The sequence below is a fragment of the Pseudochaenichthys georgianus genome, chromosome 17, assembly GCF_902827115.2.
Source record: "Pseudochaenichthys georgianus chromosome 17, fPseGeo1.2, whole genome shotgun sequence".
In the NCBI taxonomy this organism is placed as follows: Eukaryota; Metazoa; Chordata; class Actinopteri; order Perciformes; family Channichthyidae; genus Pseudochaenichthys; species Pseudochaenichthys georgianus.
In genome coordinates, this window is record NC_047519.1 from 21,672,311 (window position 1) to 21,692,956 (window position 20,646).

Sequence of the window (20,646 nt, forward strand, 5' to 3'; positions counted from 1 at the left end):
GACTACTTTTACTGTCGTTCACTATATTTTGATGAGAATACTTTTCTACTGTCACTTGAGGAAGATTTTGAATGCAGGACTTTTACTGTAACAGAGTATTCCTACACTACTTTTACTCAAGTACAAGATCTGAGTACTTCTACTTTTACTAAGTACAAGATCTGAGTACTTATAATTTCACTACAAGATCTGAGTACTTGTACTTTCACTCAAGTACAAGATCAGAGTACTTCTACTTTTACTCAAGTACACAATCTGAGTACTTCTACTTTTACTCAAGTACACGATCTGAGTACTTGTACTTTTACTCAAGTACACGATCTGAGTACTTCTACTTTTACTCAAGTACACGATCTGAGTACTTGTACTTTTACTCAAGTACACGATCTGAGTACTTAGAAATAGACTCACAATGGTAACAAGTGGAAAATAATATTTACAAATGTGCACAATGATTTTAGGTAATGTTGACTCCTCAAGACACCTGACTTATACATCTTCAAAGGAAGACTGTGTTCATTCTACAATTACATGGGATTGAAACAAAATGTAGTTTTACTTGTATAATACTTCAATTTGATATAAAAGACAGTTTGTTTTTCATCTGGTTTCAATTAAACAAAGTCTTGGCTTTCAGAATATTAAACTTGTTTCGGCAAATTCAGATGATAAATACAACTTTGAAGCTTCGGCATAATTACAAGCGGAGAACGGTCTAATGTAACATCACAGCAAGCATAACAACAGCCGGTGTTTCTTGTGAGTGTTTCCCCGGTGTACACACACACACACACACACACACACACACACACACACACACACACACACACACACACACACACACACACACACACACACACACACACACACACACACACACACACACACGCACACACACACACGCGCAAGCTTCCCCCAGACCAGTAATACAAACGAAAATGTGTCTCTTCGGGTCAATCTGACTGATTTCGATAGAGCAAGTCACATTTGGTTTAGGCACGAAACATACCACCAGTAGAAATACATTGCTTTCAAAATCGCTCTGTCGAATCAATAATTATATTTCGTGACTATAACACGAAATGCCGTGAGACTGGGTTGAATTACAACAGTGAGTGCTTCATCCTCTGAACACCACACGACGGATGGCGACTGTAACGCACATATTAACATAGGTACGCTCCTCTGAAATGATTGTCCCCTGCAATTATTATTATCCCTCAATCGAGTTCGCTATTCAGCTAGCTAACGTTAGCTTAAACAAACGTAACATGCAACGTTAGCCTAATCTAAAATGCTCTACTACCTTTCATGTGGCTCGTCAGCGCAGACTCTCCCATCGTTATTTGTTGCAAACTTTGCAGGAGGCTACTCGTGGGCTTGACCCTCGTCTTAGCCATGGCTTGTATTTGTCTTCTGCTAGCCAACGCTCGTTGAAACGGCAACCTCCTGGCACTGGCACACATCTATCACTCTCATCAGAATGCCCAGGTAAGTGGTCACACGTCCACTAGGGTGACCAGATCCCAACAAACCAAATGTGGGACAAGGAGTATGGTTGTGTGGGACAATGTGGGACACCCTCTCAACAGCAACCCCCGGAAAAAAAAACGTAACAAATATATAACAACAGAACAGAAAGTGAAGTCAAAATGCAGTTTTTTAATAAAGAAAAGTAAACTAAGGCTAACCAAGGCAGCAGGCATTATTCACTTCAAGTGTTTAGAAATGCATCTTCCTAATTCAACTAGTGTATTACCTGTACAAGTAGGCACAACATAAATTAATAGATAAAATAAAACCAACACTGGCCAGGAGGGAACAGAAACATAATAATACATAAAATAAAATAGCTTTCAGTTTTGTCCATCACAGCAACAGAAGGTGGGCCTTCTGTCACCTAGAACCACTGGTGTCTTTGACTCTGTCAAACAACTCTTCACAGAGGCAGGGGCAAGCACATCTGTTATTATGGACGCTGCTTTTGTACGACCACATGACATTTTCTTTACTATCTCAGAGTCTGGAAACATGGTCGGCGCTAGCTTATTACCAGTCATTTGACCGGTATGATTGGGAGTGTTGCACTGCGTGGTAAACACTGGTTATTTCTGCTGCTGTTACCTTGTCTGAGTGACCATCATTTTTTGGTTTGAGTAGGAATGTCTCCATAGAGTGGGATGTCTCTTTTTGAGCGACACGTTTCTTGTGAGAATCGCATTCTCTGTGTCTTTTGACGTCGTATTCACCGCCATGTGAAATTTAAAAATTACTCTTGCAAAGATTGCAAAAAACTCTCTGAGAGTCGCCCTGCACTGGCTGCACCCACGGGTAAGTGTCTTCCCAGTCTTTGTTGTATGTGCATCTTCTTTTCTTCTTAGCTGTAGCTGTAGCTGCAGTTTCCTCCATTTTCCATAACCTGCTGCGTCGCCTGCGTTCGTTGTTGTTGTTTGGCGGGGTGGGGGGGGGGTGTGTGAGTGAGTTACTCTCATTGGTTAACACTTGACCAGCACCCGCCGTGTGTTACAGTTTGATTGACAGCAAACACAGCCCCCTGATGATAGCCTTCCCTGCTTTCTCAACAGCCATTGGATGAATCTGATTTTAAAGAAAAGCGTTTTAGCCAATCAAAATGAAATATGCGGGACATCATCTCAATTTGCGGGATGCACCAAAAGTCGTGAAAATGCTGTGCAGTCCCGCGCAAAGCGGGACATCTGGTCACCCTAACGTCCACACTACAGCTTCAAAAAAAGCTTGGAGCTGGGCGTGTCTGGAGCTTGGGGATTTTATTCAAGCAACACGACCAACAACCAATCACATGAATGTCCCGCCCCGGACATACAAAGCAAAAAAACCCGGTTCTTCTCCACTATTGCTAAAATGGATGCCGGTGTTGTAGCAAGGGTAAGAAGGGCAAGAAGGGTAACACGTGTGTGTGCAAGGTTGCATACATTGTATACATTGTCTCGCAGGAAGCCATTTAGTGTGCGTCACTGTTGGGTACATCCTATACTCCGAAAACGTTTGCAACGGGGGGAATACCACGTTCTGGTCCAAGAGCTCCGTCTGGATGACAACCTCTTTCAGAAATACTTCAGGATGAGCAAAGACGTGTTTGACGAGTTGCTCGGAAAAGTGGGTCCACTCATTACAAAGGCTGACACCCATCTGCGTTTGTCAATCGGACCTGCCGAGCGACTCGCCATATGCCTACGGTACGTTGTGTATTTCTACTTCTTTCATCTGACTCTGTATAGAAGGAGAGAGAATGCATGAATGAAGTCTGTGATTTAGTTCAGAAGATGGATAACATTAATTACGATAGCTAGGTAAACAAAGTATGTGTGGGGGGGGGTGTGGTCTGTGTGTGTGTCTGTGATCAATGTGTGATCTGTGTGTGGGGGGGGGGGGGGGTGTGTGCGTGTCTGTCTGTGATCAATGTGTGTCTGTGATCTGTGTGTGTGGGGCAGAGATGGGGACTCGAGTCTGCGACTCGGACTCGAGTCGCACTTAAGTCGCACACACAGAGACTTCAGACTTGACTTGGACTCGTGACCAAAAGACTTCAGACTCGACTTGGACTCGTGTGTTGGGACTCGTGAACAATCATTGTGTTTTCTATTTTTGGCGTATTAAAGGTGGGGTAGGTACATTTGAGAGAAACCGGCTCGAGATCGCTAGAATTTGAAAATACACAACCGGAGATAATCTGCTAGAGGCTGCTACTTCCTTATAGAGCCCGCCTCCTCCAACACACACGAACGCGCACATGACCAATGAGGGCACGAGATAAGTTTGTGCCCAGATGGAAGGCTGACAGGCAGGTAGGCCATCCAATTATTTTAGCCGGGCTCATTACGCAGACGTGCGCGCCTCTGTCACTACCTCGTAGTAACACAATAGCGACCGGCGGCACATCTGCGGCTTATTATACATCCATGACCTGCGGCTGTACGGCTTGTAATTAGGTTCAACTACAAAAACTTCGAACAAAACGCCGGCGGCACCAACAAAAGGAGCGCACACTGCAAAGTCTGCAATATCAAAATCAAGGATGCTGGCGCAACAACGTCGAATTTCATCAGGCACTTGAAAACTCACCCGGAGAGGTCAGTCACATTAATGCATGGACGGTTAGCAAACATGTTTAGCTCAGCATCAGCTATGTAATGTTAACTTAGCTTGCTACTAGCTTTGTATTTGTGATACTGATTTCTGATTCTGAAGTGTTTTGCTTATAAGTTGTTTGCATTTAGCTAAAGTGTGATGTTTTTCCTCATATTGCATTGCAATAGCCTGTTTAAAGTGATCATATAACAAACAACTAATCAGTACTGATACTGTATGCTAATAGATATAGGAGTGATAATAACATAGTAAATGCTTTGAATTTCTTAGATATAGCGTGCAGTATTCTTATCAGACTGGATAGCAGCAGACAATAGAAGGCTTATTACAACCAGAAGAGACATGAGACTTTTATTTTTTAGAGACTTGAGACTTGACTTGGACTCGTGACCAAAGACTTGAGACTTGACTTGGACTTGCAAAAAAAGACTTGTGAACATCTATGGTGTGGGGGGGGGTCTGTGTGTGTGTCTGTGATCTGTGTGTGTGTGGGGTCTGAATAAATATATTTTGTAATCATGTATATATATTTTTTCTCAGGTACCTGGCAACCGGTGACTCGTACAGGACCATATCATTCAGCTATCGGGTCGGGCATGCAACCGTGGCTGTCATTGTCAGGGAGGTTGCGGGTGCCATCTGGACCGCCCTGGTTGAGGAGACCATGCCGGGACCACAGACCGAGGACTGGAGAGCCATCGCTGCTGGGTTCCAGGAGCGCTGGAACTTTCCAAATTGTGTTGGTGCCATAGATGGGAAGCACGTGGTGATCCAGGCTCCGGCAAATTCTGGGTCCCTCTACTTCAACTACAAGTCCAGCCACTCCTTGGTACTGCTGGCTGTCGTGGATGCCCAGTACCTCTTCAGGATAGTGGATGTCGGAGGATTTGGAAAGAGCAGCGACAGTGGGAGCCTGAGGAATTCCGCTTTTGGAGAGAGCCTCAGAGATGGCAGTCTGCAGCTACCACCTGACACCGTCATCCCAGGAGCAGAGCGGCTCGGCCTTCTCCCCCATGTCTTCGTTGGAGATGAGGCTTTTCCGCTGCTGGACAACCTGCTGCGTCCGTTCCCTGGACGTCACCTCACCCGTGAAAGGAGGCTGTTCAACTACCGACTCAGCCCGGCCAGGTTGGTGGTTGAATGTGCGTTTGGCATCCTCTCATCCCAGTGGAGAATGCTCAGGCGTGTCATCACCACCAGCCCCGAGGTAACAGAGTTGTGTGTGAAGGCCACCTGTGTGTTGCACAACTTCCTCCGCAGGAAGACCATCACGCACACCTATCGCAGAGTCCACGGGTGAAGCTACTCCAACCCTGTGTGATGCACCGAGGATGGGCTCCAACAATGCCACACGCAGATCCATCCAACTGCGGGAGACCTTCAGCTCCTATTTCAATGAGGAGGGTGTAGTGTCATGGCAGCATAACGTGGGTCACCATGGCTCCTCCAAACCAAAAGCTCTTTTAAGAGCTACCCATATTTTCTTTAAAAAGCAAATATTCCAAATGAACCATTTTAAAATCAACCATTCCTAATAAACATGTTTCCTGAATTGATATTATGATATTATGATATGACTAACAACCTTTTTCCTTCAGTCCTGTTTTTAGTGATAAAAATTACAACAGATTTTCACCTGAACAATTACAGAAGACAGCACATTATATATCGACATACATGAAGCTTCTGGTATGTTGCAACTGACAAACCACATGAACAAGTCAAGACACAGTATAGCCATAACATACTTTAAATAACTTTTATTTATGTAATGTTGTGAGTGAAGTGTGTGATGAGTGTAAAAACATGTCATGTGGATCAGTATCAGTATGTAATTAATTAATTAATTGTCCAGCTCTGCTGCCTCCAGGACCGCCTTGTGTATGGTCAGTCTGAGCCTCAGCCTATTTCTCCTTCTGATCAGCCTCATGGTGGGCAAGAGACTCTTGCCCACAAGAGAGGTCTTCCTCCTCCTCCACCACTGGTGGTGGGGGTGGTGGCATATCCAGCATTGGACCTACGGTCAAAAGCAGATTTTCCGCAAAGGGAGACATCTCCCTTCCCCTTCTCTTTTTTCCCTGGCTGGCTGGCTGGCTGGCTGGCTGGCTGGCTGGCTGGCTGGCTGGCTGGCTGGCTGGCTGGCTTGCTTTCCATGCTGTCATCCAGGCTCTCTTCCAGGCTGTCTTCCTCTTCCTCTTCTATGGATGTGGATGGAGGCAGGGCTTGCCGGGGGAAATTGCTGGACGTCTCGCGGTCAAGCATGAATGGCTTTAAAAAGCTCATGATTGCCGCGAGACGCCAGGGCTTAGATCCCCCGGAAGACCCTGCCCCGCTCCTTTTCCCTTCCTTCTCCAATATCCTCTCCTTCCTGTATTTGTCCCTGAGGGACTTCCACCGCTTTTTGCACACTTCCTCTAATAAAATTAAATGAAAGAATACAGTTAATTTCTTGAATTTAAGAAAATAATTCCTCCATTAATGAAAACCAAATCCCTTTATCACTGTCAATTGCATAAAAGGTTTTACATGTCACACTTTATCAGAAACAGGTTTATTGCCAGGTAGCTTTGCACATACTAGGAATTTGACTTGATGTCATGGTGCATATATAAAAAACAAGAAATCTAATATAAAACACAAAATGTTTTACACCGTAATAAAATACAGTTAAAGTGCAAAAAGATAAAAATTAAATAAAGCAGTAATTTACATGGAAATAGAATGCATTTTTGCATATATATATAACTAAGAAATGTGAAAGCAGAGTATGACATTGTGTGCATTAATGTAATGCAATATAGTCTATGATGTGGCAGAGGTAAAGTGTCAGCGGATGATGAACATTTATGTGATTAATGTCTATGGTGCTATTTTATGCTAAATATAGTGGCTAATGGCTATGCTTGCTAGCTATGTTAACACTACGTAAACTGGATATAAAATCCCCAAACAGGCGAAAACCTACCAGTTTCACCCACTGTCTCTGCCACCTCCCTCCATGACTGGTTCCTCCGGTTTGTATCCCGGTAGGTGAAGAGGGTCTGGTCATATAATACCGGGTGATTCGCTACGGCGATAATCAATTTCTCCTCCATCTTTTTTTGAAATATAGAAATGAATGGCGGGATATCTCTCCCAGTTTAGACGCGGTTTGATTGGCTAGCGCTTGAGCTGTCAGATTTTCAGAAACGGGATTTGATTGGCTGGCGCTGGCTACTCCGGCGTCAGAAGTTGAACATTGTTCAACTTCTGACGGCGGAGACGGACCGCTCTGCTACCCACAATTCAGTTCGGCGAAAAAGCGAGGCAACGTGACGTCACCCCATTGAAAGTGAATGGGCAGATTGGAGTTTTCGACGCTGTAGTGTGGATGGGTCGTCACTGATTGTACGAGGCAGTGCATGCACTGATCTGATGCTTCTTGACATGAGAGCAGTTTCCCAGCGGAGTGAAGAAAATACATGAACCTCACAGGAGTTTGATTGATTGAAAAGTTTATTAAAGGAATGGTCCACTCATTAGATAATTATTCCAAACTTCAGTATTTAGTGAAACATTATGTTTAAATCATACCCTGAAGAAACCTGCGATATTCCCCGGTAAATAATGATTTTATAGCTCTTTTTTATCAAAACCTGTATATTCCGTCTGGCCGCCGCCATTTTTGCCATTTTCAGTAGTCACGTGATGGTCGTGACGTCATCCATGCGTTCACTTTGTCAACACACGGAAACATGGCGGAGTATTTGAGTTCGGACTCGTCAGCAGAGGAAGAAGTTTTGACCAATGTGAAGAGATTGGATGGGGGAATTCAACCATACATATCAGTATGACAATACGACACCCTCTGTCCTTAGACCCTCACATCGTACAAGGAAATACTTCCGGAGAAAACTCACAGTTTAAAGGGAACATGGAGAAACCTCAGGGAGAGCAACAGAGGAGGGATCCCTCTCCCAGGACGGACAGACGTGCAATAGATGCCGTGTGTAAATTGAAAAGATAATACATTTGCAACATAGGTAGTCCAAATGTTTGGAAATGCATGTGTGTATAATAGGAAGATGATATAAGATACTATATGTATGCATGTAGTACCACCCTTGCTAGCGATTCCCTCTCTAGTTTAGCATACTCAGCTTCGTTGTCCCTGGCCATAGAATCACGATTTTATGGGGCCGGAAAAAACTGGGGGAAAATACACACTACTAGCCGGTACTACGCTATATGGAAAGGCCACCAAAAACTGTCCTGGCCTGGACGCTAAAGGACATTAAAACGGGGCTAGCCGCTGCAATGGAAATGCGCTATAACATACCTTATTCTTACTCCGAGCACTACTTCTGCTCCTCCGTCGCTTCACACTTGCAGAGGGCGATTTCTCAACTGGCCGAACTGATGTCCTGGTCGGTGATGACACCAGAAAGACCGATGGTACTGCATCTCCATTAAGTAATGGTTGTTCCATAAATCCCATGTTATGTTTTATCATACTCTCAGAGTAGTCGTCCGGCAATTTGAAATGTTCGCTGCATACATGAGCCTGTGAATCTTTCGGTTCGGGCCGGCCACATTTCGCTAGCCACTGCCTCCGAATGTACTTCTTACGCTTACCTTTTGGCAACAGATGGAACCGAGCATTCCGTGGATTGTTCCCATCAGAATTGTGGCAATATTTCGCGATACAGTGAGGCATATTTTAAGAGAGAAACTTCAGTAAATAACATGGAGATCAACGTGTCTTCGAAAACCAAACGCATGGTTTACGTCACGTCCGGAAAATGGCGGCGCCCACAGTGTTGATGTTATTTCAGTATATAATCAGTTTAAAATCACTGATAATGTCATCGGATTAAAAAAAAAAAAAAAAGACTGGCAGAGACTGGTCTGTTTTATCGGATGATAATTATTTAAAAATGAGTGTCATGAGCATACCATTCCTTTAACAGCTTGTATATTGGGTACAGTACAGTACAGCTTAAAACATACAATTGTTAAGGGGATGCAGACCAGAGAAAGACTTTCGTCTTGTTTACATCAGGGTCCCCCATTTCCAATTCATCATATCATTTAAGATATATTTGACATACAGATGGTTTATTTACAATTTACATACAGGTGGTTTTTTACATACAGATTGCTTATTTACAATTTTCATTTTAGATTTCGTTCTAATACATCCTAACCGGACATTTAAGACATACCAAGTCTACAGATATACAGTTAGTAACAGAGTCTAAAATGCGAGTATATACATATATGGGGGGGGGAAGCTGTCCATTGTACGACAGATTAAGATTTGTACCATTACCGGGGCTAGTTTTGCCATGCTCTACCCCGAAGGTGCTCTTTAAGAGAGGTTTTGAAGGTAAGTATAGTTTTACTTTCCTTTACAGTTGTGGGAAGAGCGTTCCACCTTGATGTGGCATAATTGCGAAACGTGTATTCCCCCTTTTTTGTGCCAAATCTGGGTTTCACATGATTTGTGGAGCTCCCTCTGGTGTTATGATCATGGTATTCCTTGACCTTTGGGAAGAATTTTGACATGTACATGGGTACATTGAGCTGTATGTGGATCTTGTAGACCAGGCCCATTGCAAGTAGCTGTACTCTGTCGTCTACTCTAAGCCATCCTAGGTTGTCAAAGTGGGCAGAGGTGAGGTGGGTTCTAGATGAAAGGTCAAGCAGTAGTCTGACCAGTTTATTTTGCGATGTTTGAAGTTTTATTTTCTCTGAGTCACTCCTCAGTTTATACCGTGTTTTGTTTCAATTAATGTATCATTTAGTTAAAAATATGTGATATATCTGAACAACAAAGTGGTCAAAAATCATTGTATTCATTTTTTGGAAACATTTTCATGATCGGGGGTGTGTATGGAAATAACGGGGACAGAGCTGCTGTCAGACGATCAGCTGTGCAGCGTCATCACAAACGGACGTCGCTTCACGTGACTCTTCGGAGGAAACGACGTCCCATTGCTCTTAAAACTCATTTCCCTGCTTCTCGTGGTTTCCTTGCGTCTCTCCATGCTTCCCTTGTGGGAGGGACTAGTCACAGGGAAACGACGCAAGTGAGGGACGCAAGGAATCCATTTAACCGAAGTGAGAAGGGCCCCTAGGCTGTGGTCTACACCATAGATATATATAAACACTAGATGGCTCATGGGAGATTTTCCAGCGTAGCTGACCCGCCGCCATCTTGCTACAGTTAACAGATACTCTGATTCGCGTTATGGTAGCTGTTGTAAGGTGAGTGATCTGCACAAAAATACTCTTAACTCACTGAAATCTTGACTGATTTACAAACGGTTAGGTTTATTATAAACATGATTAGTATGGCTATGATACAGGATGCTTGGACATGTTGAAATTGCAGCTTTTCTTTGTGTAGGCCTATGTGGTTGTATTTATTAGCTGGCTAATAACAAGAGGCTGTCAGTGAGACGTAGTATTACAAAGTTGACCCAAGCACTTTACAAACACCAGTGGGAGAGTCAGAACTGCTCTTCTTTTCAACACAACTTAAGTTACACATATTTCTTTCCAAGTGGTTTGGCTTGTTAAAACATCTTGCATTATGATACAGGAATTTGCTGGCTTTGGTCTTTACAGAAGTACCTGACTATGCCGGACGTTTGGTGCAGCCTAAGGATGCTCTAATCACCATCACCGCAGTCTGGAAACAAGAACCCCACGTGTAAGATATGACAATATTATGACTAAAATTAGGATAATCGTTAATTACTTAGTGGATGTATGTACATTACAAGTCCTGCTACACAGGATCAGTGGGGCTATGTGAGATAATAGTATTGCAAGATTGTTGTTGACCCAGCCTCTTAGAATATGTTGGTTACCATTTATTTACACAATTATTTAATGTTTCTATTGGACACCTTTTGTATTACTCTTAGTGTGGTTGTCTTATTCTTAAAGTAGGCCTATACATGCATACATACCAAAAATATGATAATTTCGGTGTGTATTTTTGTCCTACCCTTAATGTTTAAAGGAAAGAAGGGAGGAACATGTTGACAATAATTTATATATCTGGCTACTTTCTCATGTTTTTAAGGTTTCTCCCAAACCAAAGAGAGGAGGAGGCAGTGGGAACTCGCCCTAAGAAGGGACGGTTTTGTTACCTGTGACAGGACACTGCTCTACAGTGAGCACTTCAGGAGTGAGGAATTTGACCGGACAGGGCAGACTGTCCGGCTTAAAGATGGTGTTGTGCCAACAATATTCAACTTCCCAGCTCATCTTCAAAGGGTATGTGTATCATTGGCCAACAACAATTCAAGGTGTATAAGATTGATATATAATATGTGATTAAATGTCACACTTTAGTTTTTCTTTCTGCAAGTTTAGGAATACATATTGTGTTGTGTATTACAGCACATTTTAAACACTCAACATGTCTTTAATGTTTATTTTAGCCGGAAGCAACAAGAAGCACAACCACTTCAAGAAGAGCGGAAGATGAACCTCAGCCTAATGTTGTGAGTATTCTGAATGTGGCCAAGACCAGAGAGATGGTCATTTATTTCAGGAGGGTGAGGACGTCTCCTCTACCCCTGTGCATTCTGGGAGAGGATGTGGCTGTTGTGGAGGACTACAAATACCTGGGAGTGCACTTAGACAATGGGCTGAACTGGAGGATCAACACTGAAGCTGTGCACAAGAAGGGATATTAGAAGAAGGATATTAAATTCCATATTACTATTATTTATATATTCGTATATTTTGATATTTATATATTAATGGCAAATCGCTACCACTAGGAGCATATATCGCCACCTACTATGTATTTATTAAATCTTCATGTTCCATGAGACGCAGCACTATGTTCCCCACATATGTTTATGTTTGCTCAGTCTAATAAACCCATAACATGGTTGTGAAGGAATACCAAAGCTGAGGCTGGACGATGATTGATTGTTGGTGTGCCATGTGTCACCGTGTGTCTTATTGGTTTTGTGTTATACTGTATTTTATTGTGTGCAGCTGGTCCTTATCTCCAAGACACATTTAAAACAAATAACCTTGAAGTCCCATCTCTCCCCACCTGCTCCTGCTTCCTACATCCCCTCCACACCACATCAAGTTGTTCTTCTTAATAATAATACATTTATTTTGGGGGGCCGCCTTTCATAACACCCAAGGACACATAGGATAGTTTATGTTTAAATTGTTCCCTATATTGCATAGGGGCAATATAGGGAACAATTTCAACAGTGGATTTTGTGATATATCAGCCGGGGTGAGACAAGACAAACCACAAATGGACTACAGAAGGACACAAAAGGACACATGGTACAGTTTATATTATTCTTGGTCTTTTTTCAATAACATATTTCAAAGGTTCTGGATTTGTTTACAAATCTAGAAACTAAATACAAAACTAGGATGATATGAAGATCTCATGTCAAAAATAATTGTGATAAATTAGACAGAGCTGGCCTGTCTGTGAGCACATTTTATGTTGGTTTGGTTCTTCTGATAAAGGTGTGAATATCTAAATAATATACCAACATATGCTATTGTCATTAGTTGTGTCCCTGTTCTTAAAGCTAAGGCATTGCTAAATTAACAACTCTTGGCTTAGAGTGGTAACATGAGACCGATTTTTATATATAAAATATAAATGTATTTTAATTTTATAATTTATTTTAAATATTAACAATATAATCAAATAAATGGAAATATATACCCCGGCAAATATTTAATATAAATACCTTGTGTGTGTGTGTAGGCTATAGCTATTGCTTTATCTGATTAATGTTATTTTCATATGAAAGTCCATGATTATAAGTATGCAGTATCATAACTACATCTTTGATGTTTATAAAAAACCAAACCGTTTGAAAATTGAGCAAGCTATGGTTATTTAAATAGTAAACCATAATGTTATGAATGAGATTCTTTTGTAAAAAGAATATCTAAGTGATTTCTCCAGAACCAAAAGCTGACAGGCATCAGGTCAAAAACATACATTTTAAAGTATTGATATGGTACACATAAATCTTGTTTCATTAACCCAGAATATGGCTTCTTACACCAGAAGAAAATTGTTAACTAGACAGAAACTATAGGATCAGCGTGTCCTTTCTTTATTTGCAAACAAGTAAAACCTTGTACAGTGAATCATCACACTTGTTCTGCAAAGCATTTCAAAACATTCATGAAACGGTTGTAAAATTCAAGTTTTGGATTAAACGCCTCGTCCACGGCACTTGTCCACACTCCCTTATCGTATCTGTAAGTCTTAAAAACTCTTTGGACAACATTTCATGGCTAGGCTGAACATTCGCATAATACTTTTTGAGCATCTAGTTGAACACCAACAGGATTATGAAAGCCCCTTTTATTAGTCTGTAAGGGTAACAACTGTTACGATACTGTACTATAACTGCAGACAAACAGCATGACTTAACAAAAAACACTCAAAACCACCACAATTCAAAATATCTTAAATGGTTATCCATTAAAGAACACAGCAAACTTTGTACAACTTAAAATGTATGGCAAGTATCCAACCTCCTAGCCCTGTAAATACATCTGAAAGCAGTCAAACTACTTCTGAATGTGCAGTGGATGTGTTGTATCCTCAAAATGTGCAGACATTCGATACATGCAAACCATCAAGTTCAAACAGTTAGGTGTACACAGCTCTGTGTATGACTACACATGTAACAGACATATCCAATACATTCATAAATGATGAACAGAACTCAATACAGATGCACACACATATAAAGCATTGTGCGTCCATCATATCTAAAGAAAGAAAAAAGCACATATTGGGTTGTACAATCCAGATACGCTACATTAAAGTAAAGAGTTGTCTGATGCGTAGTTAAAAGCTTATATCAACACTCCTGCTCACAGGATGGTAAAGTGCTCGCAACATGTCAAGATAAAGGCAACCGCTGAACATAACCTTTGACCTCCACTCCACATCAGGACAGTGGGCCATTGAAACTGACAAGTACTCTTCTTTAGCGACCGTTACATTGACAAAACTGGTCTTGTTTATAGTTTAATTCACGTTGTAATTGCACTGAATAACGGTTGAATGCTGAGAAAGTCAATATAATGTAGCACATGTAACTATAACTGACAAAACAAGATGTTGTTCACTGCTTCCTCCCCATCCTATTCTTTATTATCATGTAAGAGGATACAGCAGCACGTTATTGCACTTTATGTTGAACTAATCCAAAGTCTGCTTTAGCATCTAGACACTGACCTATTCTCTACTGCATGCACCTTTCATAAACGCTGTCAAGTCAGTAGTTCAACACTTGAAATCAGTTCAAGGAGGATATGGTCACACAACACTTTGAAATTAAACTGTTACTCCACATCAAATCATTAAAATCACCAGTAAAGAAAGTGATGCTTCACAGATCTCCCTCCTTGTTTAACACGGACATGCATATATTCACAATGTGCAGCAAACACTCCACACACACAGTGATTTAGTCAGTCTCTGATCTGTCTGTAGAGTCGCAGCAGGTAAAAGCCAGTGTATGTTTCCTCCTCTCTCTGAAGCCCTTCACACACACTAACTGTGTTCAGAGCCCTATGTAGACAGAAGTGCAGCCTTTTTTAAACACCAAGCCCCAGCTGCTGGCCTTCGCTCACCTGTAAACCTGTTTCAGTGCAAGGTTTGGCTAAATGTGATGAAACAGGGAATAAACAGCAGAATACAGACATGCTGCTCTCTAAAAGCACTGTGGAGCAATCAAGTTCAGTTTAGATAGGCTTGTAGAGCAGAGAGGTGACGTATTTCTTCTTGTATCTGTGAGTAGCACTCAGCACCATTACTCCGTCCTGCAGACAGAAACACAGAAATACCGGCGGTGAAATAAACATCAGATGCTCCAGTTTGTGGAACTGCCAACTGGTCTATTCAGCATTCAAAAATACATACAAAAATACATTAAATGGTTATGAAAACAAGTATTTATTCAGCACTTAGCATGATTAGCATATTTAATACAACCATTCTGAACATGTGTGGTTGCTTTAGGAGTATAAAACGTTTTCAAGGCTCAAATCCTTTGATTCTTTGTCAAAGAAACACAGTTTGACATGAAGGTTTGTTTCCACATTTGCTGGCTAAATATCTGCTAAAACTAAATAGGTAGAATGTTGGAGAAGTATGAAGGCTTTAATTGATTCAGGTTGAAAAAGAAAATTGAGATAAAATGTCATATCGATGGAGTTTTTTTTAGCTAATCACAACTTGTTAATCCACACTTTAAAAAAAAATTTGAATCAAAAATGTATATAATTAAGAATCTGACTTGGAAATGGAAAATGTGTAGTTGATATGGTGCCAGTAACATCTGGACACATATGAGGAGTAGCTGTTTGTGGGGAAACTACCTTAATGGAGAGAGCGTAAAGATGGTTGAGCATGACGTGGTTGGGTTCCGGCAGCAGGGCGGGGTCACACTGCAGAGAGAGAGAGAACATAAGGGTGAGGGTCCGAACAACAACAAGGTCAATCACATCGAGGTGTAAGCAGACTACAGTGGTATAGAAAGATAGGGCACTGACCGATATATTGGTGTCCTTGTTGAGTATGACTTGGAGGAGGTGGGGGGGGAGAATAGGGGGGGCTTTGAAGTGCTCCTCCGGTCTGAAGACGTACTGCTCCTGGCCGTAAGGACCTGGAGGGGAGCTGGACAGATCTGAAAACAAACAGTTATTATAACTCTGCTGACAGGGCATCAGAGGCTAGGTTAAACTGTCCATAGTTCATTTTGAACCAGATGTAACTGTAGTGTGAGTACATCGAGGACATAAGCAGACCTGACTCGGAGCTATCCAGAGAGTCGACATGCAGCGCGTCAAACACCTCAAAGTCAGACTTCTTCACCTGGATCAGGTTGTTGATGGTGCCCAGCTGACTGGTCACAACCGTCTGTGAAAGAGAAATGTTTCAAGAAGGTAATGATTAAGAATTTTTGTAATTATTATTATTTTACACTTAAACAACTTTAAAGACCTTTGAGCGATGGTTGTTCTCAGAAAAACCAAGTCTAACGTTGCCATTTCGTAATAAACAATTTAACAGTACTAATTCCAAAAACAGCTAAATCTAGTGAGAAATACGCCAGGTTGGGGCTCAAAGCTTGACCTTTAGGCCTCCCTCTAAAGCCACTCCCCAAGATCACTTCTCAAAATGATCAATATGAACGCAAACCACAAACATTGCTATTGTTAGATGATATAGCATGGGGTAAGGACAATGCACTATGCCTGCGACCCCCTACCACAGATACCAGGTTGATTTCTGGACTTTTGTCAGAGCATTCAATTTATTGGTTTCCATTGTTATATAAAGATTATTTAAATCAAAACGTTTCGAAAATACATGATCTAACGTAACTTTAAGGGAACAACTTTTAATGACATGGCAATAAAAATGACACTGATGTACCTCTGAGGGATCATGAACCCACTGTCCATCTACAAAGAACTTGTACTGGTGCTCTCCTTCAGGCAGGTCCAGGATGGCTACAAAGTCATTATGGCTTTGGAGAAAAGAAAAAAAGAAAGTGCTTTAGTGCAGATGTGGTCGTTCCTCTGACCTAAGAATGCACTCAAATTTAAAGCAAGCTGCAGACCACAAGAAAACATGTTTACCTTTTATTGAGCGGTATCTTTGTGCCCCAGTTATTAAAGGAACCGGCTATGTAGACCTCCTTTCCCCCCCCAGCCCAGCGGATGACTGTGGGTCGAGCCTGAGGACCCGTTTTCACCTGGTCAGTGGGATCGGCTTCTTTCTCTCCTAACGGCTAAAAAACATTGATTGATGTGTCAACTTTAATAAATAAAAATGGCACAGAAATCTGAAAGGTATTCCTCGAGAGAAATGTTTCTATGTTATCTGTTTTGCACAACAGTACCTTGGTCTCTGGCCCGTGGGTGTTGAAGATGTTGGGGTCGTCGGTGCTGTCCACCATCTTGCCGATGTGCTCTTGGTCTTTGGGGCTGCCGCTAATGTCGGAGCGTTGGGACTTGGCTCCATGGCGATCTCCAGTCACCCGGTCACTAGTGTTTCCCATAATAACTCTATTTATGGTGCTCCTGGAAAGAAAACAGAGACTATTATTTTTTGGAGTACATACCTTCTTTATTGTTATGTAGCCATTCAGAAGCTAAATGAATCAGTAATGCACATACTGTATAAAAGCTGCTATTGATGTCCCGTTCCTTTATAAGCTCTGTAAATGCAATAGGGAGCAACCACAATGTGAACTGGTTATTAGTAAATATTAATAATTCATAAGGCTGAAGAACCATTATATATTTTGTTATGCACTTACTTGCTTAAAGGGCCCATGTCATGCTTTTTCGGTTATTACCCGTCCCCTTGTGTGTTTTTATGCATGTAAACGGTCTGCAGAGTCAAAAACCCTCAAAGTACACCCTGTAGCGAGTAAAACTCTAACACAGAAAAGACCTGTCTATGCTGCCCCAGAACGCCTCGTTGGACATTTCTCATTTTCCATTGTTTGCTTCCTGGGTTCTGTGACGTGTGAACACCCAAATCAACAACAAATGACCGGATTGGCCCAAATGGACCAATCCGCGGAGCACCTCACACACCAGGATCCCTTGGCTAACTAACAGTGAGTCCCCATTGACTTGCATAGAGCTCCCTGAATGCTGGTAATAGACGAGTTGGGATCGCGGAGAAACGCTCTCCGCAGACCCATTCTCACAGCGTTCTAAAGCTTTTTCTTACTCAATATCAAGCCACACTTATTGTTTTTACTTCGGCTGTGAGTGTTTCTGTGTGCTCAGGATGAGTTTCGCTTGTTCTCGTTGTATCGCCAACCCGGAGAAACCTGTCCGCTCCTCGCAGCAACGAGCCTCGCAACGTCCCGACCAATTAGAGCACACTGGACTCAAAGGGAGGGGGGGCAGGAGCTCCAACAAGCCGTTTAGGACAGTGAGTGAATACATGTAACTATACAGAGATGCTGTATGAGAAACCAATGTGAGTTTGGAATTGTACAATTTAAATATATTCTAGTAGACCTCAATAATGAAAATATGATCAGTAGAAATGGCCATGGCATGGGACCTTTAATGTTAGACCAAAGCCATCACTGAAATGTGCTTCACCTTTAGCAGCTTTCACATTAAAATAATGCTAATGTGTTAAAGTATCAGTTATATATTGGTCTCTCTGAAAGGGATTCTGTCGAACAAGTACCTTTTATTTATTTTAAATTATGACGCTAATACAGGGGTGTCCAAACTACAGCCTGGCTGCCAACCGTAGCCCTTGGTCCATTTTCAATTGGCCCTCGTCCATTTTTAACTGGCCCTCAGTTTATTCTAAAAGTATAATGGAATAAGGCCCACACCTGTAACTTGCGCTTGACTTATGTTCTTCTTAAATATATGTACAAATATATGACACAATATTAATGTGTTAGAAAGCCCAATTTTTTTTTATAAATGTAGTCAATTCAAGTTGATAACATTATCTAACACATGTCTAAGTACATTTGTACTTTTACTTAGGAAATATTTTTGAATGCATGAATTGTAACATAGTACTTGTACACCGTGGTATGATTTTCCAGTACTTCTCACATGATGCTAAAGGGCTTTCCAGAAAGGCTAAAAGGCTTATTGAAAAGTTGGACAGCTTCATGCATAAGCGTGTGACTGGCACTGTCAGTGAACCTAAACCTGCCACAACACATCAGACTGCATCCAGTCAGATATAACAGCACCGCCCACTAGCTACTTAGCAAGCAACAAGTTATAACTTCCTAAATGTTCATATACGAGTTGGCCATGAATCAGAGCAGTAAGCCCCCATAGCATGCTAGCTGTAACCTAGCTGGTTCAGCTGTGCCCACCTCTGGTCACTTCAGCAGGAGAATATTTTTAGCTTACAGTTATCTAGCGGCTAGCTGTCACTTTATAACAATTAGCTTACATCGCCGTATGTCTTACTTACAACGTCAGTGTCGATTATGACAAGGCGACGAAAACTTTACCATGTAGTTACGATTGAGCGAATACACTTACCAGTACCAGCTGATGTTTATTTTTAGTCTGTTTCCAGCGTCGGGGCAACCTCTTCACAACGATTGCAGCTCGGTGGAGCACCAGCAACTACAGTGTGCGGCAAGGGACAAATGCATGCTGCGTTCATGTACATAAGAATGCTCGGAAAAATGAATTCCCCACTAGCAACATAGTAATTAGAGTACTTCAGGTCGATAGACTGCTCCTGCTACTAGTGATGGCGAGATAAAGCCTCATGAAGCTTTCCAGCCAATTGGTTCGCAAAAGGGTTAATCTCATGAGGCTTCATCATGGGCTTCATTTGAACACAAACCCCCCCTGTTGGTCAAAGTGTGTAAAACAGGCGGATTTCTCATCTCAACAGTGTGCTCTATCTCCTACCGAGTTCCCAATGAGTAAAGCCTTAGAATAACTCTAAACAACCAACATAAAATCATATTTTCACGTTAACAATATTGTATTTATTCCATTTTAATAATTGTGATTGAAAAGCCTAAGGAGGCTGGTAAATATTGCAAAGAGGGATTTGTATTCATTAATAATATTCGTAAACGTAACCATGTTGTAGCCTGAGAAAGGCTAAACCATATCAAAGAATACATTTATTAACTACATTATCTAATTTAGCTGTAGCTTTTATAAACAAACAAAAATACTTATTGACCAGTCGTTGAACCAGGGACCTTGCGGTTGTAAGTCAACTGCTTTCCAGCTGAGTGAACTGTCACCGGAGCCTCGACGCTGCAGGGAAACGGTATCCCGAACGTCCCGATGGCCAGTCCGCCCCGATGGCCAGTCCGCCCCTGCATCCATGGGTAATATGAGCGTTGTGGTTCAAGGTTCAACCGATCTAAAGCACTTTCGGAAGCAGTCACGTGAGGGGCAGCGAGGCTTCGTTTGTCATCGGTGTCGTCACTGGCCCATAACCATCCTCTCAGTCTGACAGGAGAGGACTCTCCTCCACCTTGTTATGGTAGAAACAACTCCTTATGTACCTTAGCATAGCTAGCTAACCAGATGCTAACAACCGGAGCGACGCTCCGGCAGCACTACACCCCTGGCTAAGGGACATGTTGATGTTGTGATGGGTTGACAGCATGTCGAGGATAACATCGTATGTATATCCTTCATTAGAATATTCCCTTAAGATTTCCATCTCTTCTTCCATTCTTTCCACCTCAGTTTAAAATTCGTGAAGAAACAGCTGAACAGTACCAAACAGGAAATACCGTGCTGTCGGCTCTGTCCAGTCACAAACAATAAGTGTACTCTCTTAAAACCTGTTAAGCCCCAAAGACCGCTTCGGCGGGTCTTTTTTTTCACGACACCGTGTCTCAGGGCATCTTAATATTTAAGAACCTATTAATGTGTTATACCAGATTAACGGGAAGAATCTCAGCTAACTGACGATACAAATCATTTTTACCAAAACAAAACACAGTCTCA

The 20,646-nt window shown here is 41.9% G+C and overlaps 2 protein-coding genes and 1 long non-coding RNA gene across 4 annotated transcripts; 2 read left to right on the forward strand and 1 right to left on the reverse strand.

The window, feature by feature from the left end:
* The first annotated feature begins 2,883 nt into the window (after window positions 1–2,883).
* LOC139435657 (uncharacterized) lies at window positions 2,884–5,431 on the forward strand. Its single transcript, XM_071206392.1, has 3 exons — window positions 2,884–2,907; window positions 3,091–3,218; window positions 4,672–5,431. Exons 1-3 carry the CDS (start codon window positions 2,884–2,886, stop codon window positions 5,429–5,431), a joined length of 912 nt encoding a protein of 303 aa, XP_071062493.1.
* Window positions 5,432–11,218: 5,787 nt separating this feature from the next.
* Window positions 11,219–12,044, forward strand: LOC139435576 (uncharacterized). Its single transcript, XR_011644807.1, has 2 exons — window positions 11,219–11,400; window positions 11,568–12,044. It is a non-coding gene; the product is annotated as an uncharacterized lncRNA (long non-coding RNA).
* Window positions 12,045–13,218: 1,174 nt separating this feature from the next.
* Window positions 13,219–19,441, reverse strand: prkab2 (protein kinase, AMP-activated, beta 2 non-catalytic subunit). 2 transcript variants are annotated; one of them, XM_034104968.2, is made up of 8 exons: window positions 19,201–19,441; window positions 17,055–17,235; window positions 16,792–16,943; window positions 16,586–16,679; window positions 15,955–16,066; window positions 15,700–15,833; window positions 15,526–15,594; window positions 13,219–14,967 (listed from the first exon to the last, which is right to left on the reverse strand). In XM_034104968.2, exons 2-8 carry the CDS (start codon window positions 17,211–17,213, stop codon window positions 14,890–14,892), a joined length of 798 nt encoding a protein of 265 aa, XP_033960859.1. In that variant the 5' UTR covers window positions 17,214–17,235; window positions 19,201–19,441; the 3' UTR covers window positions 13,219–14,889. The 2 variants fall into 2 exon arrangements, with proteins under 2 accessions (XP_033960859.1, XP_033960861.1); XM_034104970.1 differs by having other exon boundaries at window positions 19,130–19,201.
* Window positions 19,442–20,646: the final 1,205 nt, after the last annotated feature.

Excerpts from the sequence above, each read along its gene's own strand:
- LOC139435657 (XM_071206392.1), top strand. The coding sequence starts at position 2,884 with ATGGATGCCGGTGTTGTAGCAAGG. Across the intron at positions 2,908-3,090 it reads ATGCCGGTGTTGTAGCAAGG|AAATACTTCAGGATGAGCAA; the intron begins GTAAGAAGGGCA and ends AACCTCTTTCAG. Across the intron at positions 3,219-4,671 it reads CGACTCGCCATATGCCTACG|GTACCTGGCAACCGGTGACT; the intron begins GTACGTTGTGTA and ends ATTTTTTCTCAG.
- prkab2 (XM_034104968.2), bottom strand. The coding sequence starts at position 17,213 with ATGGGAAACACTAGTGACCGGGTGACTGGAGATCGCCATGGAGCCAAG. Across the intron at positions 16,067-16,585 it reads GGGTTCATGATCCCTCAGAG|ACGGTTGTGACCAGTCAGCT; the intron begins GTACATCAGTGT and ends TCTCTTTCACAG. Across the intron at positions 14,968-15,525 it reads TTTACGCTCTCTCCATTAAG|GACGGAGTAATGGTGCTGAG; the intron begins GTAGTTTCCCCA and ends TTCTGTCTGCAG.